The sequence below is a fragment of the Lampris incognitus genome, chromosome 9, assembly GCF_029633865.1.
Source record: "Lampris incognitus isolate fLamInc1 chromosome 9, fLamInc1.hap2, whole genome shotgun sequence".
NCBI lineage: Eukaryota > Metazoa > Chordata > Actinopteri > Lampriformes > Lampridae > Lampris > Lampris incognitus.
In genome coordinates, this window is record NC_079219.1 from 17,729,259 (window position 1) to 17,747,558 (window position 18,300).

Sequence of the window (18,300 nt, forward strand, 5' to 3'; positions counted from 1 at the left end):
AAATCTAGAGTCAATTCTCAGAATTAAATCATTTCCTACATATAACTAATATGCGGCTGAATGACAACTGCCTATTGCTGTAAGAACAGTTAAAAACAATGTCATCGCAGCCAGGCTGTGGCACTATCAACGTGAATTCACGTCTAGCTGGCTGCTATGGGTTCCATGCATGCCATGTAGCCCGAGTTGGCTCGGTGGCTAGTGGCGACTGGAGCTTACAGTTTTTTCTAACAACAAGCATATTATTATATTAAAATGTCTATCATTCCTACATCAAATAAACCCTATGGACCGGGTGTCCTGACTGGTTTTAAAGCTCTGAATCATATGGGAACTGCTAAGGATCATAGATATACGTTTTAGCTGGGTTAGCTTAGCTTAGCAACCAATGGAAAATTGTCAGTCTTTAGATTTCAAGATTTTAAACTCTTATCTCACCAGGATTCCAGCAGCGTACAAAACACAAGAGAAAAGAGTCTTCCTTCTTCCTTCAACGGGAGATCATCTGTCTTTGGATAAAATCAAGATATCCTACGTAAATGGCTATGATTACATGGAACACAGAAAGCTGTTTACTTTTTAGCTTTGGCTAGCGGCTCACCAAGGAAGCTTCGTGGGAGGGATCTTTTTTGTCGTAGTTCAAATGTCCTGTAGCTCAAATATCCGTAGTTCAAATATCAATAATTCAGGTATCTGTAATGATCTGTGCCCTCTGGCTATGTTAACTTATAACATTAATAAAGCAAGGACGACTTCTCTCGTGCTGGGTGTTTATTCACCGACCGGATTCCGACTGACGTTGTTACGTACATCACGTGACTTTGTTGTGGCGCTACGGAAAGCCGTAAGGGACATTAGCAAATCAAATATTACTAGCAAATATTACATCTCCCTTTTTCTGAAAAGTGCTGCTTTCTCTGCAGAGATACAGACCACGTTGAGCACGTTTATAAGCGAATACAATCTTAATAAGAAAGAATATGAAAGTGGAACTCTTATATAACTGGACTGCAACAAAGTAGTGTAAAACATTTCCTTCACTGTCTAAATGTGACACCGTAATAACATTTCATCTTTTTTTTCATTTCATTACTGGTAACTGCAAACAGCAGGTAGGTACACAAGGTAAGTGAACGCTGTAAATATTTCTTTTCAAAACATAGCAGGTATAGTACAGGTTGGTGTAAAATTCTCTTTTTTTAACATTCATAAGTCAAGGATTTGTCTTGGTTTGATCGTGCGACCTGACCTCGTGGTGTAACCAGGCTGTGTGTCTGGTTGTCGCTGATTGTTCGTGTCTGGAGGTTCAGCATGCTCTTGCTGATGGGCTTGTGTGTTGTTGTTAGCGCTGGTAACAGTCTGCTGTGAAGTGTGTGTGTGTGTAGTGTGAGTGTTCACTCTGCTTTGTCGCAGGTGTTGACGGTTGCGTTGGTAGATCTGACCTTCTTTGGTTTGGATGTGGTAGCTCCTCTCTGTGTTCGCTGGTCTTTCCACAGTTGCAGGTCTCCAGGATCCATCCTCCTGCCGGAAGCGGATTGGTGTGCCTGCGGGCAGGTGGGGCAGAGGTTTGGCTGTTCGGTTGTAGTATGCCTGCTGGCGCTGTTGACATACCTCTCTCCTTTTGTGAACATCCTCCTGACTGGCGATCTGTGGCTGCAGGTGTTTTGCTGTTGATGGGAGAATGGACCGCAGCCTCCGACTCATCAGTAGCTGTGCCGGTGATTTCAGGTTGTCCACCGGTGTGTTGCGATACTCCAGTAAGCTCATGTAGGGGTCTTTGTTCTCAGCTTTGGCTTTGTCCAGGATGCGTTTGGCCGTCTGGACAGTCTTCTCGGAGAGGCCGTTGCTCTGTGGGTAGTGGGGGCTTGTGGTGGTGTGTGAGAAACCCCATGTCTGTGAGAAGTTGCGGAACTCACCAGAGCTGTAGCACGGACCGTTGTCGCTGATGATAGTCTCGGGGATTCCGTGTCGAGCCATTGCTGCTTTCAGCTTCATGATGACGGCAGATGAGGTGCAGCTGTAAAGTCTTTCTAGCTCGAAGAATCTGGAGTAGTAGTCCACAGTGACTATGAAGTCCTGTGAGTTCCATGTGAATAGGTCTGTGCCTATCACTTGCCACGGCCGCTCGGGTATGGCGTGTGACATCATTGGTTCCTTTGCATTTGCGCTGCGCCGTTCTTGGCATATGCTGCAGTCTGCTACCGCATCCTCGCTCTGTTTCCCCATGCCAGGCCAGAACAGTAAGTCTCTTGCTCGGCATTTGCTTTTTTCCACGCCAAGGTGGCTGGCATGGATGCGCTGTATCATGTCCTTGCGAAGCTTTTGGGGGACAATGATTCTCTCACCTTTGAACAGGATACCGTCCATTTCTGAGATTTCTGCTCTGTGGTTCCAGTATTCCTGGATGCTGGGCGGGCACTTTTTCTTTGTGTCTGGCCAGCCAGTGAGTGTGGCTCGTCTGAGTGCGGTGAGCTGTGGATCTTGCGCTGTTTCCTGCTTGATTTCTGTGAGTCTTGTGTCGCTCACAGGGATGTTGCTGAGGACTGTGTGCACTTGGGCCTCCATCCCTTCCTGTAGGTCACTGTCGTGGTGTTCTATTGACTTGCGTGACAGTGTGTCGGCCACCGGTATGTCCTTACCGGGGCGGTGGATGATTTGGATGTCGTATTTTTGGAGCGCCAGGATCATCCGTTGCAGCCGGGGTGGTGCTGCTGCCAGTGGCTTTTTTAATATTGCCTCCAGAGGCTTGTGGTCTGACTCCACAATCACTTTTCGTCCATACATGTACTCGTGGAACCTCTTGCAGCCGAAGACCACAGCGTAGAGCTCCTTCTCTATCTGTGCGTAGTTTTCTTCAGTGCTGTTGAGTGACTTGGACGCATAGGCAATTGGTTTGCCATCTTGGAGCATGACAGCCCCAAGGCCACTTTTGGATGCATCCACTTGGAGTCGCAGCTCTTTCTGCGGGTCGAAATATGAGAGTACTGGACCTGGGTGCTGTGTAATGAGATTCTTCATCTCTTGGAACGCCTTGTCGTGGACTGCATCCCACACAAACTCACTGTCCTGTTTCAGAAGCTGTCTGAGGGGTGAGTTTATCTGTGAGAGGTGTGGAGCAAATCTGGCGAGGTAGTTGATCATGCCGAGGACTGTCTCCAGCTCTGCTTTGTTCTGTGGGGGTTGCATGTCCTTGACCGCCTTCACCTTGTGTGGGTCTGGTTTGATGCCTTCGTGTGAGAGCGTGTGGCCGAAGTAGCTTACCTCGGACACGCATATGTGACACTTGTCGGGGTTGAGCCGCACCCCTCGCTCCCTTGTGCGCTTCAGCATCGCTCTGAGACGCTGGTCATGTTCCTCTTTAGTCTTGCCGAACACTAGTATATCGTCCACTATGGCCGTCACACCGTCCAATCCTTCATATGTTTCATCCACGCGTCTCTGGAACTCGTCTTGAGCGGACACGATTCCGAATGGCAGTCTGAGGAAACGATACCTGCCAAACACTGTGTTAAATGTCGTCAACATTGAGGATTCAGTGCTCAGTTTGATGGCCCAATAGCCTGACCGCGCGTCTAACACGCTAAAGTACTCAGCTCCAGCAAGCTTTGTGGTGGCGTCCTCCAGCGTGGGGAGGGGGTAGTGAGGTCGTTGTATCACTTTAAGAGCTCTGGGGTCTAAACACACTCTAAGTTTGCCTGTCTTTGGCTTCTCAACAATGACGAGTGCGTTCACCCATTCTGTGGGTTCTGTTACCTTACAGATTATGCCGCCTTTCTCCATGCTGTCAAGCTCGTCCCTCAGTTTGCTGCGTAGGGCGATGGGGATTCTGCGTGGCGGGCAGACGACCGGCGTTGCATCTGGTGTGACGCGGAAGGTGCACTCACCTGGGAACTCTCCTATTCCCTGGAAAACATCTGCATACTCATCCATTATGCTCTGTGATGTGACATTGTTTTCCTCGCTCACAGCCATCACTATTTTTACCAAGTTTAGGTCACGGCATGTTTTCATTGCCATGACTGGTGGGGCGTTTGTGTCAATGACGTAAAAGTCCAGCATCATTGCATTGTCTCTGTACTTACATTTGAGTTTGCATGTGCCTTTCACGCTCAGCGCGCCTCCTCCATATTCAGTGAGTCTGTGTATTGCTGGTTTCAGTGTCACATTTTTGAACAGCGCCTGGAAAAGGTTGGTGGGAATAGTATTGGCCTGTGCCCCAGTGTCTAGTTTAAACTTTACCTTCTGTGGAGGTGTGCCAATTCCAACCTCTACGTAAGCCTGCTCGTTGCTTTTTCCGTTGTTCTCTATTGAGATGCAGTCTATGTACAGCTCTGTCTGTTCTCCCACAGCGGTGCTCTCCACTGTAATGTTGTCGAAGTACAGTTCTTCCTGCTCTCTGTCAGTGGTGTACTCTTCTGGGTTCTCTCCGACGGCATGTACTGTGCCGCGGTAGTACTTTGTCTGTCCCTGGGAGCTAGACTTGCATACTTTAGCAAAATGATTGAGCTTCTTGCATTTAATGCATTGTTTACCCTTAGCTGGGCAAGTGGCTTTAGCGCCGTGTAGCCCTCCACAATAGCTACACGCCCTAGCGGCGGTGCTAACGTTACCCTCCCTTTGTCTGAAGTTAGCGTTAGCTGCTTTGGGTGCGTTCGGTTTGTAAGTCTTTCTGCCTATTGCGTGCACCGTTTCATGTGTGCTGCCCTGGCCCATAAACGTTAGCTGTTGCTTTGCTAGCTCGTGTGAGCGGGCTACATCTATGGCCTTTTCTAGCGTTAGCTCAGCTCCCTGGCTAAGTAGCTTTTCTCTCACTCTGGGTGAGTTGGTGGCAAACACGATGCGGTCCCTGACCATCTCGTCGGCATTTGGGTAGCCACAGTCTTTGACTAGGAGCTTTAGCTCAGTTACAAATCGTTCGAAGGATTCACTCTCTCCCTGCATCTTTTCATGAAATTTATATCTGGCATAAATCGGGTTTGCTTTGGGGGTGATGTACTCAGTGTACTTATCGTAGTACGTTTCTAGCTTCTTGGCTTGTTCTCCGCTGAGTGTCCAAGTGTTGTGCACATCGCGCCCTTTTTCCCCTATCCAGAGCAGGAGGTAGCTGCATTTCTCCTCTTCGTTCTTCCCGCGCAGGGGGCCCTTGAACATTAGCTCCGTTGTTTGCCGAAATCGTCTCCATGCTTCAGGTAAGTTCGCCGATTCCCAGTCCATCCGTGGAGCTGGAACGCCGTACGAATCCATATTGGGTATTTAAACTCCGCTACTCTGACACCATGTAATGTTCTGTGCCCTCTGGCTATGTTAACTTATAACATTAATAAAGCAAGGACGACTTCTCTCGTGCTGGGTGTTTATTCACCGACCGGATTCCGACTGACGTTGTTACGTACATCACGTGACTTTGTTGTGGCGCTACGGAAAGCCGTAAGGGACATTAGCAAATCAAATATTACTAGCAAATATTACAGTATCCATAGTCAAAGTTGTCCGTATTTCTAAATATCTGTATTTCTCTTCTCTATTGTCGACGGTTGTTTGCATGGTTTAAACTCTGTAGCTCGTGTGCCTCCTAGAGGCTACTCGTGTAACTTACATACGTCACAGGGTACATGTAATCATGTGGGTTACACTGGCTTAAAAAAAAACAGGTGGAAAAGATAGGCTTCAGCCCCCTATGACTCTGACAAGGAGTGAGCATGTGAGGAAAAATGAATGGATGAATGGAGGGATTGAGTTTGCTGTATTGGTTAGCACACAGAAATCCAGGGTAATAGTCCTCCAAACGCTATCTAACCCTACGCCAGCATTTCGGGTGGAGGGAAGGGCCATCGTAAATGGCCAGGTCACCAATTCATCGCATAGCCAGATGGAAATACATAATGCTTCATACACGCTGCCTGCTTTTCACTTGTGCTAAATGTACCATCACATTGTACAGCTCTGTGGCTTAAGTGTGTGTGTTGTGTTCAATAAAGGCAATCTAAAACACACAGACTTGAACTGTTTGTTGTTCAGGCTGTTATAAAAAAACAAATGGGAAAAATATATATAATATTTTCAGTAATTTGTTGTATTTTCAAAGGGTTGTCTGATGGCACATCTGAAGTAATATAACATTCCCAAAGACTTTAAGCCCTTTAACCTTTCTTCTCTTTAATTGCTACTTTTACCTCCCACTCTCCCCCACTTCATCACCCTTTGCACTGCTTACCTTCATTTCTAATTATAAAAGGATGATTTATTTAGCAATATTCGTTTAACTTCTCTTCTCTTCTCTTCTCTTCTCTTCTCTTCTCTTCTCTTCTCTTCTCTTCTCTTCTCTTCTCTTCTCTTCTCTTCTCTTCTCTTCTCTTCTCTTCTCTTTTCTTCTCTTAGTAGATCCGTTTGTGTGTCACACCCAGGCCATAGCAGATATAGTCATCTTGGTGGACGGGTCCTGGAGTATTGGACGGATCAACTTCCGGCTGGTCCGGTTGTTCCTGGAAAACTTGGTCAACGCCTTTGAAGTCGGCATCGACAAGACGCGAATAGGTGAGTCCCACCTAGTCTTCTCCCAGGGTCCACATGGGTATTACAGGACACCAGTGTTTTCGGCGAATGTTGACTACGGATATTATCAGTACTGCACATGTCGATACAGCCACTTCATGTAGTGATCTGAAACAAAGATTTGACTTTGGCGAAAAACATGGGGAACATTTTGCCATGGTAGTTTTTTGCTGCCACCATTTTTCTTAAAAAGCTATATTTGAGTGAGTAATAAATGACATACTACTATTAAAAAAAACATATTTGATGCACATGTGCCCATGTTCATAGGACTGGCCCAGTACAGTGGTGATCCCAGGATAGAGTGGCATCTTAATGCCTTCACCACTAAAGAGGCTGTTCTTGATGCTGTCAAAAACCTTCCCTACAAAGGAGGAAACACTCTTACAGGTATTACAAATGCCTTGTTTTTTACCTGTGACTTGGTGTGAGTACTTGTTTTGTTTCACTGACACTCGCTTAGTCTGTGAATGTTCTCATTCATCCAGGTCATAGTTATCCAAAGGAATTGAATCAAGTGCGACTGGACTTGGTTATATATCCGTGAAGACGTTTCGCCTCTGTCTTTGCCTCTGTCCTTCGTCTTCATGGATAACAAAGTCGAAACTAACACCTCCAACAACTGTCATTGCTAAACATCGGAACACAAAAGAGCCATTGACCTCAACAGCTCTGATAACAACTGTCGTTGCTAAACATCGGAACACAAAAGAGCCATTGACATCTATAGCTCTGATAACGACTCCAAAGAGGCTAAATATCTGAGTTTAATTACCAGCCAGTCAGACTAGCTTGGTCTAGTCAGAAAGGCACGAACTGATGAAGCCTCTTGGATGAGAGGCGAAACATCTTCACGGATATATAACCAAGTCCAGTTGCACTTGATTCAATTCCTTTGGACACTTGCTTAGGTTTATGTCACTACTACTACTACTGCTTCAGTTTATGTCACTGGTCATCACAATTGACTATTGGTTTCATCTGTTCCAAATGAGGTGCAGGAGAGGCTGTTAGGAAATGTTCATGTATTCATGTAGAGTCTTACTCCTCTAACTTGATCTCTCAGTTTTTATTTTCTTCCCCCTCATTGATCTCTGTCACTCCTCTCCTCCCACCATGGTCCTTCTCCCTTTCATCTCTTCCATCCTCCTCTCTCTTTAGGCCTTGCATTGACCTATATCATGGAGAACAGTTACAAGCCGGAGTCTGGATCAAGGAGCGGCATTCCCAAAATTGGGATTCTCGTCACGGATGGGAAGTCCCAGGATGACGTCGTACCCGCTGCTGAGAGTTTGCGAGCGTCTGGGGTCGAGCTGTTTGCTGTTGGTGAGAAAGCAAAAGCAAGCCTGTGCATGCACCTGCTGGGACACACCTAGACACTGAAGGCATACATACGCAAGCCGGCAACCGTGAAGTTGTACAAATCTGCATGCAAATCTGCAGGTGTTCACGTGCATCCAACGATGAACAGACACACGGGCATAATGCATGCAGTGCACATTAAGAATCCACATATGCATGTGCTGTTGCTCTTACTGCATCTGTATGTAAATATGCACGCAGTTATGAGCCAATGGGAAGATCATGGAAACTAATGAGTAACACTGGCTCAAAGTGCTGCGGCGCCTGCTGTGTTGGTCTCATTGTGTGTCCATTATTTTAGCTTGACATGTTAGGATGACTCAGAATGAGTAAGAGATATAATTTAATGAGTCATAAAGTCAGTACAGAAGCAAAAAAAAAGAAAAGGTTTTACTTTTCTGTCACAAATGTGATCGTGTTGGGGGAAATCCGATTCCATTTCCAAAGGATTAGGCCTGTGCCAAAGTGAGTTAAAAATCTCATTTTGTCACTGTAAATCTGGCACATATAAGAATGAGCACGAGTTAACACCTTAGTCGTAGATGGTGTGCGTTCTTATTTTCATTTTTATTGTTTTGTAGCTTTGACATTTCTGACCTCTTCACTAGGTAGTAGGTACACTTAAGTCCTAATATGTGATGAAAATATTCCATTCTAGGATGGCTAAAATGGGATTGAGATATAAAACCCTGGCAGGAACAAAGCAGGCTGTCTAAAAGGTTTTCAGGCCATGGCCCAAAGTCTCACACTGTTAGACTCCGACGTGTTAAAATATATGCCTTCTTTTGCCATGTGTGAACCTACTTAGCGCCCGGGCCCATGCATGGGGTAAGAAACAGAAAATGGCGTGCCTTTGAATGTACTATTGCCAGTGACTTTCTTTATCCTCTCACAGGTGTGAAGAATGCTGATGAGAACGAGTTGCGTTCCATCGCCTCAGAGCCTGATGAAACTCACGTCTACAATGTGGCCGACTTCAGTATTATGAGCTCCATAGTGGAGGGACTGACCAAGATAGTGTGTGAGCAGGTGGAGCAGCAAGACAAGGACATCAAACTGAGTAAGAACTGATGGATGCATGCAGAGAGAGGGGGGGGGGGTTTGCAGATAATGTTGACTACCACTTTGTAACATCATCTCTCACAATTACTGTAGCCGACTTAAGCTCCCTTAAAAAGGTCAGAGTACTTTGCAGTGTGGTCATTTTGAGTTGTGGCTTTAAAGCAAAAGTAAAAAATTGTGTCTAGTTTCAGAACCTCATAAAAACATCAAGCCTAATGCTTTCAGTATGTTTCATCACCCAGTTCCTAAGTCAGCTCCTCCAGGAGGCTGTCCTCCAGTGACCTTTTCTTCTTCAGAGTTTACATATGGGAGCTATTTCACACAATCTCTCTCCCCTTTGTTTTTTCTCTTGGTACATCCTTTTCATGTTCTGCTTTTGAACCAGGACATACAGAAGAGGAGATAGAGATAGGCCCACCCTCTGACCTGCTGACGTCAGATGTCACAGCCAGGAGTTTCCAGGTCTCATGGAGCCATGCCCCCGGAAATGTAGAGAAATACAGAGTGGTTTATTACCCTGCTCAGGGAGGCAAACCAGATGAGGTAAAAACTGCACTTTGATATTGTGACTGTTGAGAATGCTGCTATAATGAATGTACTTAAAGTACATTCATTAAGGGTGTCCGGGTAGCGTAGCGATCTATTCCGTTGCCTATCTACACGGGGATCGCAAGTTCGAATCCCCGTGTTACCTCCAGCTTGGTTGGGCATCCCTGCAGACACAATTGGCCATGTCTGCGGGTGGGAAGCCGGATGTGGGTATGTGTCCTGATCACTGCACTAGCGCCTCCTCTGGTCGGTCGGGGCACCTGTTCAGTGGGGAGGGGGAAACTGGGGGGAATAGTGTGATCCTCCCACACGCTACGTCCCCCTGGCGAAACTCCTCACTGTCAGGTGAAAAGAAGCAGCTGGTGACTTCACATGTATCGGAGGGGGCATGTGGTAGTCTGCAGCGCTACCTGGATTGGCAAAGGGGGTGGAGCAGTGACCGGGATGACTCAGAACAGTGGGATAATTGGCCAAGTACAATTGGGGAGAAAAAGGGGGGGGGAAATACATTCATTATAGCAGTCTTCATTAGTTTGGATATGGAAACCTAGGATGGGAAGCACTGTGACATATGCTATAGGAAACACTACTACACAGTTTGCTGTATTGAATCCACTGAATTAATGTCTGTTGGCCAGCCTGAGGAGGGGAATTAGATATGAATAGGTATTTGTATTCATAGTGGTGCTTAGTAATGGTTCGGCGGATTGTTGAAGTTAGTCAGCTCTGGATGTTGGGAGAAGGGAAATGAGTAAAATTAGAAATCTCCCTGTCCACTATTTGTGCATGTGCACCGCAGACAGGAGGATATGATTAATAATGACTGTAGTGCCCTTAAGCTGCAGATATATACACAAACCCTCTGGACATCCGTCAGCATTTAATGGTCTTATGAAAGTGGAGACAGAGTTTGAGTTAGCATAATTATGTTTGCTGGTCATGACAGATGAACAGAAACACAAATTATAGCTCAGTGCCAATCTATTGAGGTATTACTGAGGACCGTCATGTGACAGACTAGGTTTACCTTACCGATGATACTATGTTGTAGAAATAAATAGTTATGTTGCTGGAACATGTATACCCCACCGTGTGTTGGTATTTCTTAGCCTGTCCTTTATACCACCGTGTCCTGGCACACACACATTTTAATGGAGTGAGCTCAGGTGTGCCTCAAGTTTAGGTCATATCATCCATCCCTCAATCCATCCATCCATCTAGTCACACCTGCACTTATCCACTCATCCATGAACCAATTTATCCATGAATGCCTCCCTCCTCTCCTTCTTCTCACCCCTACCTCCACATTCACCCATATCTCCCTCCTTGCCATCACCTTCCTCCTTTCCTCGCACCATCTCTCCTGCAGCAGACTAGGTGGATACAGGTTATAGAGGTACACTTATAAAAGATGCTCAAATCCAGCCACCCGTTTGATTTTTCCAGTGTTTTACGGCCGAAATGGTTAAAAACTCTTGGTCTGCTAGGTTAATGGGGTACAGATTGTTCTGGTGAGAAGGAGACGTGTGCATCACTTCAGCAAAGGTCATTTCCTTTATTATTTCAGTTATTTTGTTTATCGCTGTTTTTCTCTCCTGGGTTAATTTTTCCCATTCAGTGGTCAGTTTTGTTTCCCCACCTTTCTTGAGTCAAAGTAGTTCTTTCTTTCTTTTCCTTTCCTTGCCACTTCTACATATGTGGCTCTTTGTCTTCCCCCTTCCTACCCTTTCTCACCCTGAAATTATTGCTCACCCCTCCCTCCCTCCAGGCTGTGGTGGATGGCAGTGAGACCTCGGTGATGTTACAGCACCTCAGCTCTCAGACAGAGTACCAAGTGGCTGTGTTTGCTGTGTACACCAGTGAGGCAAGTGAAGCCTTGAGAGGATCAGAAACAACATGTAAGTCTTTTGAGTAACACAATCAAACACATGGATGCACACCAACACGAAAACACACTAACTGACAGTAATGCACACATGCTTACACTGATAGTTTTGATAAGCAATCTCTGTATGATTTGTAAATCAGCTTCTCTATCAAGACACTATATACAACGGACACCACCGGTAAGTGTGCGTCCTTGAGCTCAGTAGGTCACACAAACCAGTAAGCAGTGTTAATAGCTCGAGTGCTGCTGTAGCAGTTTAGGATGAAAATCTGCACACTCATTATATGGTAAGATTGTTTGGATAAAAGCATCCCACAAACAACGTGTGTATGTATTGCAGACATTTTTCAGTACTTGTTTTATTACTAGGGGTCTTACCATATTCCTCATTAGTGGTTATTTCCTTTTGCACGCACGTTAGTAAAATTGTGCAATATGTGTTTTTACTACTTCATTGTATAATCTGACCAAGACTTTCTCAGAGAAATTATGGTAAACACATCTCATGCCTTCTCCAGTAAACCTTTTAGTGAACCAAAAGTGTATGGTGAAAATGAGTTATAGAGAGGAACAACTCGGTCCAGTATGGTATTGACATGTTATTTGCCCTGCCAGTGGAAAAAGTCTCTCGCACAACAAACTTGGCTTGTGATGGTGGCCTTTGTCTGCAGCTAGCAGTGCTAAATCTGAATAGTTGGTACACAAATGGTGTAACATTCAGGTTCGGCTCCAAACCAGTAACATTTTATTTGGAGCTCGACGGTAACAGTTACAGTAACAAAAGAAGTGAGTCTAATGCAAAATAAAACGGCTCACATATAAACACTGCTTGTAAATATTACAACACTACAGTGTCTGTGCAGTAGAGCAGAAGCGGATGAATTGAACAGATTAGATACTGTATTTACCAATGAGAAAATAAAGGTGTCTGACAAATGAATCTTTTTTAAAGCAGGTTAAAACCTGCTACCTGCCGAGTTTACCAGGAAGTATGTTTCACATTTTACATTGTGTAGTTACGCACAAACACTGAGTTGGTTTTCTAAGATATTTGAAGAATTATTTACACAGCAGATTGTGGTGTGTGCTCTCTTTTCCTTGCATGCGCACATGTGTGTGTGTGTGTGTGTGTGTTCCTAGTGGCCCTCCCTACAGTGACTGGCCTCCAGCTCTTTGATGTAAGCCACAGCACCATGAGAGCAAGCTGGGACAGTGTGGAGGGAGTGTCTGGCTACATGCTGCTGTACGCACCGCTCACTGAGGATAGCGCTTCGGAGGAGAAGGAGGCAAGAAACAAAGACAGACAGGAAGAACAAATACACATTCAGTAACCGAACCTCTTTTTTTTTTTTTTTTTTTTTTTTTTTTTTTGATAGGACTGTTTAGAGGCATGGGTCAAATCACCAAATTGACCAATATATGTATATGTGTGTGTGTGTGTGTGTGTGTGTGTGTGTGTGTGTGTGTGTGTGTGTGTGTGTGTGTGTGTCTTCTTCCCATCAGATAAAAGTAAGAGAGTCGGTTACAGAGTTGGAACTTGAGGGGTTAATCCCCGACACCGAGTACGCCGTCACTGTCTATGCCATGTACGGCGAGGAGGCCAGTGATCCTGTTACTCACCAGGAAACTACATGTGAGTGATGCAAAAGAATGCACAGGTTCACACGCTCATTCATGCAGACGCACACACACACATTTCAAAGGACTTGTGAATCGTCTGCCTGAGACTGTCTGTTGTCACTACAACAAAACACATGTTGTTGGTCAGAAATAGACTGTTTGGGAAAGACAGCAGATACATGCAGGTGCCTGCACACACAGACACGCACACACAAATGGTGTTATTTAAACAAAACCATACACTAATAAAATATCTCGGTTGTTTTTTTATCCTTAGTGCCACTGAGCCCTCCCAGAAACCTGCAGTTTTCAGACATCACTCATAACTCTGCCCATATTAGCTGGGATCCTGCCCCCAAAGGGGTCAAAGGTTACCGTATAGTGTGGGTGAAGACAGATGGACTGGAAACTTGGGAGGTGTGTTTTGTGTTTGTGTGTTAAAACAAATGCGGAGTGCATCTGTATATGTGTGTGTGTGTGTGTGTGTGTGTGTGTGTGTGTGTGTGTGTGTGTGTGTGTGTGTGTGTGTGTGTTTTATTTCAGTACATCATTACAGTGATAAACATAGTGTGTGACATGGCAGCTGAGCTTGAGTGTCTCCTCATATCTGTAAGGTGAGAGGGATGTGAGCTGAAAACAAGAGGGGAAGATGAAGTATGAGATAAGATTGATGATGGTATTTGCCCATTTAATCATGAAAAAGGTCAAACCGAAATGAATATTAAATATGAAGACTCATACGTAATACTTTGTGTCAGTATTCAGATATTGCAATTACCCAGAGTCACCCTGTGTGTGCCTGTGTGCATGTACAAGTCTGTGTGTTTTTGTGTGTACGTGTCGGTAGGTGCATTTGTTTGTGCTTGAATGTAAGCCCTGTAACCCCCACTGAAAACCAGAGCCTGTGTCCATTGAGCTCTTGATGCTCAAGATAGCACTTCCTGTTCCTGAAACACCTGCAGATCCAACTTCACACACTTGTTAGAAGTGTATCCTTTTGTTAATTAGAAGCTAATTAGAGCTGGTCATATTATGACTTTTTATTTATTATTTCAAATGCCCTGGGCACCCAGCACCAACGCATTCTTTATGAAGAAAAAATTATTGTTTTATCATAAACAATAAACACAAATGCTCAGACATGCAGCTGTATTAACCAGACAACTGCAAATGAACACAAGGTATATACAGTATATACATTGTTATGGTGTGTATACTAATGTGTGTGAGTGTGTGTGTGTGTGTGTGTGTGTGTTTTGTAAATGTGTCTTGTAGATGGAGGTGGGTCCTGTGAGCTCCCATGACCTCAGTGAGCTGACTTCTCTGATGGAGTACTCAGTGGCCATCTATGCCATTTATGATGAGGGTCAATCAGAACCACTCACAGATGGATTCACAACCAGTAAGATCCCATTACTATTTTACTAACTTGATATATATAGAGAGAGAGAAGCTCATTGTTTTTTTTTATTTTCTACTGTTATTGGCTCTGTTTCTCTATAAATTGACCTAGGTCTCTGTTGAAGGCGATGATTTCTCTGTTCATTTTTATTTGGCAAAACTCGACCATGTATCACTTCACTCTGTTAGGGGGCCTGGCCAACTCTGAGCTAAACAGTGTTGAGTTTTATTACCCCCACTAACCCTCGACTGTGCTGGCTGTCTGCCAATCTCATTTACACCTCAGCATAATAGCCCAGTCACATTAACACATTAACAGGTCATTCCACTGTCCCTGACCATTCATTCCCACTAACAGATATTGATTTTTAGGAATATCCCTGCAGGCAAAAGCTCCACAGCTTTACAGCCGAATCAGCGAAAAGCGTTGCCTTTCTACTAAGCGACTACTCAACTTCACGCAGGCAGGTGCTGTAGATGTTAATGCACAGCATCTTCTGGTAAACCTGTAGGTCAGCTGACCAGACCGATGGGTAAAAACTCCCTGAAATTACAGTTTGGTGCCCCCAGTTTATACCAGAATGCAATGTGAGCTAACATAATCTAGGTCAGTTGTCTTCTTCTGCACCAATATTGTAGGGCGCGCAATATCTGGTGATAGTCAGAGGTTACTGAGCATTTCTGTCATTTACTGAATTTTAAAAGCATTGCTGGGTAATTACAAACTGCATCTGTCATTTTTGTGGAATTAACATAGGGAATCCATTTTGTTTGCTTTCTGAGAAAACTCTGACTTACTGCTGGCAATTACAGAGCAGACACCCTGGAGTGGAGTGGAGTGGAGTGGAGTGAATTTCACACGGTGAAATTTATAGTTACTTTCAAAAATTGTGTACAAGTAGCCCCACCCATCTTGGCTAAAGCATTATCAAGTGGTAGCCGAGGTCATGGAAAGTTGTTTTGCTGTTAGGCTGTTAGCATTTAAAATGTGCATTCAGTATTGCTGACTTGCACACATGAGATTCAAGTATGAACTAGAGGAGATCTCTGCCAGGCGTACATAGCTCCCCCCTTCTCCGGTGTTCGAACTTGGCGACAAACGAATGCTTTTTTCGCCTATTGGGGGAAGGGAAATACATGCACACACGGACAGAAAAAAACAGTGTTTTTCCTGCCAATATAAGACTTGTGTGCAGCGCCCAAGTTGATTGAACAGGAAATATGGGGAAAAATAGTTTTTAATATGCAGCGCTCAAGCTAAAAATCTAATAAAACTTGTTGAGCCTCCTAGGCGGACCCTCACACGAAAGCGACTAAGTCTAATATAAAATGACGGAGATTAAGCTATCGTAATGTCAAAACCCTTATTTAAAAGACATCAAATGTGGTTAACCGTTGTGGTTATCATGATACACAATGAATGAAGGCGAATGGCTGCTCTGGTGATAGATTTTCGGGACTGTCCATATTTCTGACGGCCCATTATTCCGACACCCCAATAGTCCGAAAATGTCCCATTGGACTGAAAGCCCATTTGTCCAACAGCTCGTTATCCCGAAAACAAAAGCTCACTACTCTGGAGGCCCGTTGTTCCCAATATACACACTCTCCCTGCAGTTCTTTAACCTTAATATCTGAGTTATTTTGACATGCAAACATTTACTACTAATTTGCATGAATAGGAGGTGTAAAAACATGTAAAAAAGCACTTGTGAGAATGTCATCTCTACTTCACCAAAAATAGCTTTCTTGTATTTATCTCTGGCCAGTTCAGATCAACGATTCGCAGTGACACTGGATGCTACTTGTCAGTGTTATATCGAACTATCTGATAGCAGTTTCCCCCAATGGAAACAGGTCAGCTATCGATTACAATTAGATTAAGCTAAGTGTTAGGTTTGATTAGTGTTTAGTTGAGGTTAGGTTAAGGTAAGCACTAGGTTGAGGTTAGGTTTTTAACTGCCATAACCCACGAGAGGTTCTTCATCATACAGTCCAGTCATAACTGTGCACAAAAGATTTTAGGCTGCTAGGTCCAGTAGTTTGCGAGATTAGCTGCGGAGAGATAAATACACACACACACACACACACACACTCGCGACGAAACTCATAATCCCCTCCATGCTACCTATGCCCTGGCGGAGATAATAAATTTAAATGTTTTTTTTTCAAGCACAACGCTTGTAAGACCTATCGTCGTGTCGGCATTAAACATCATAATTCGCACTTGCACAAATGCAATGTAAAATGTAATATCGGTAAATATGAAAACAAATATGATGATGCGTAAAAATAAACTATGACAGAATTTTTACAACCTTGTCCATCACACTGATGGATCGTGAGTAATTATAACGCAACCCCTCGTGGCAGTATGGTCAGGAGGGATAATTGTTGTTTCAGAACGACATTTTATCTGTCCATCGCTCATCTGTCATCTCTCTCTCTCTCTCGCTCTCTCTGTCTCTCTCTGTCTCTCTCTCTCAGCTCCAGTACCTGGTCCTCTCAACATGCACACCAGTGATATCACTGCAGACAGCTTCCGGGTCAGCTGGGATCACTCAGCCGATGACATTGTCCTCTACAAGCTCTCCTGGACACCATACGCTGGGGGCGATGTCAAAGAAGTAGGCACTTAACCCCCATGGAAAGATGTGTTACTCTGTGCTGTTTTAAGGGATGTGTAATTCCTGCAGGCTCATTTTGTGTGAATCCGTAAATATTGAAGTATTTCGGCGGTTGGTCACTGGCAAGAAATAAGACAATGGGCAGTGTTAGTAAACTGTATTTCATTGTAGAAATTTGAAATTTAGGAATGAGATGATAAGGAACAAGCAATAAACAGTATGGATACAGAAAGATATAGAATTGTTGTTTTCATAACATACCATTAGTAGCATACTCAACTAAGTGTTCACCATAAATGTATATATTTGCTATAATAGATGAACAAAACACAATATGAAATAAAATATATGAAAAACATCAAACTACAACAAACAATTATTAATTACTGTATAGTATGCTATGTGATAGATATAATTGCTAGGTTAGAGAGACTAGCTCTGGTGACAAGTTGGTTTTCTGACAAATATGAGGCATGTTTAGTCCTCAATCTCGACTTTAATGCAGTCAAAAACACAGAGTGTTAGACTTTAGGCTGTGCTTCTATACACAGGAAGTTAAAAGTTCAGTAAGGAAAGTCATTTATTGTTAGCTTATCTAAACATAATTGAAAGTCCTCAAAACCAGCGGGAAATTCAACTGAATGTTGTAAAGCATCCGCAGTGGGAGTGATTTCATGTGTTTGCCCCTCTTAGTTTTAGTCAAAAAGGTTCATTTCTGGGCGTCCGGGTAGCGTAATGGTCTATTCCGTTGCCTATGACCATGGGGATTGCCGGTTTGAATCCCCGTGTTACCTCTGGCTTGGTTGGGCGTCCCTATGGACACAATTGGCCGTGTCTGCGGGCGGGAAGCCATATATGGGTATGTGTCCTGGTCACTACACTAGCGCCTCCTCTGGTCGGTTGGGGCGCATGCTTGGGGAGAGGGGGAGCTGGTGGGAATAACGTGATTCTCCCATGCACTACATCCCCCTGGTGAAACTCCTCACTGTCAGGTGAAAAGAAGCAGCTGGTGACTCAACATGTATCGGAGGAGGCATGTGGTAGTCTGCAGCCCTCCCCGGCTCAGCACGGGGGGGTGGAGCAGCGACTGGGATGGCTCAGAAGAGTGGGGTAATTGGCCAAGTACAATTGAGAAGAAAAAGCGGGGGGGGGGGGCAAAAAACAAAAACAAAAGGTTTGTTTCTTGTTAGAGACGAGAAAGCAGTTTGTGGCTTAAGGAATGTCAGAGGGGATTACAGC

General features: G+C 44.4%; 1 protein-coding gene across 1 annotated transcript in view; it reads left to right on the forward strand.

The window, feature by feature from the left end:
• col14a1a (collagen, type XIV, alpha 1a) overlaps positions 1–18,300 on the forward strand; it is a 241,910-nt gene that overhangs the window by 98,205 nt on the left and 125,405 nt on the right. Inside the window, exons 5-15 of the mRNA XM_056286930.1 lie at positions 6,379–6,534; positions 6,823–6,942; positions 7,714–7,878; positions 8,810–8,974; positions 9,362–9,519; positions 11,294–11,423; positions 12,554–12,699; positions 12,917–13,046; positions 13,311–13,450; positions 14,309–14,435; positions 16,922–17,061. Coding sequence (XP_056142905.1) covers positions 6,379–6,534; positions 6,823–6,942; positions 7,714–7,878; positions 8,810–8,974; positions 9,362–9,519; positions 11,294–11,423; positions 12,554–12,699; positions 12,917–13,046; positions 13,311–13,450; positions 14,309–14,435; positions 16,922–17,061 — 1,577 coding nt within the window. The remainder of the gene's footprint in view (positions 1–6,378; positions 6,535–6,822; positions 6,943–7,713; positions 7,879–8,809; positions 8,975–9,361; positions 9,520–11,293; positions 11,424–12,553; positions 12,700–12,916; positions 13,047–13,310; positions 13,451–14,308; positions 14,436–16,921; positions 17,062–18,300) is intronic.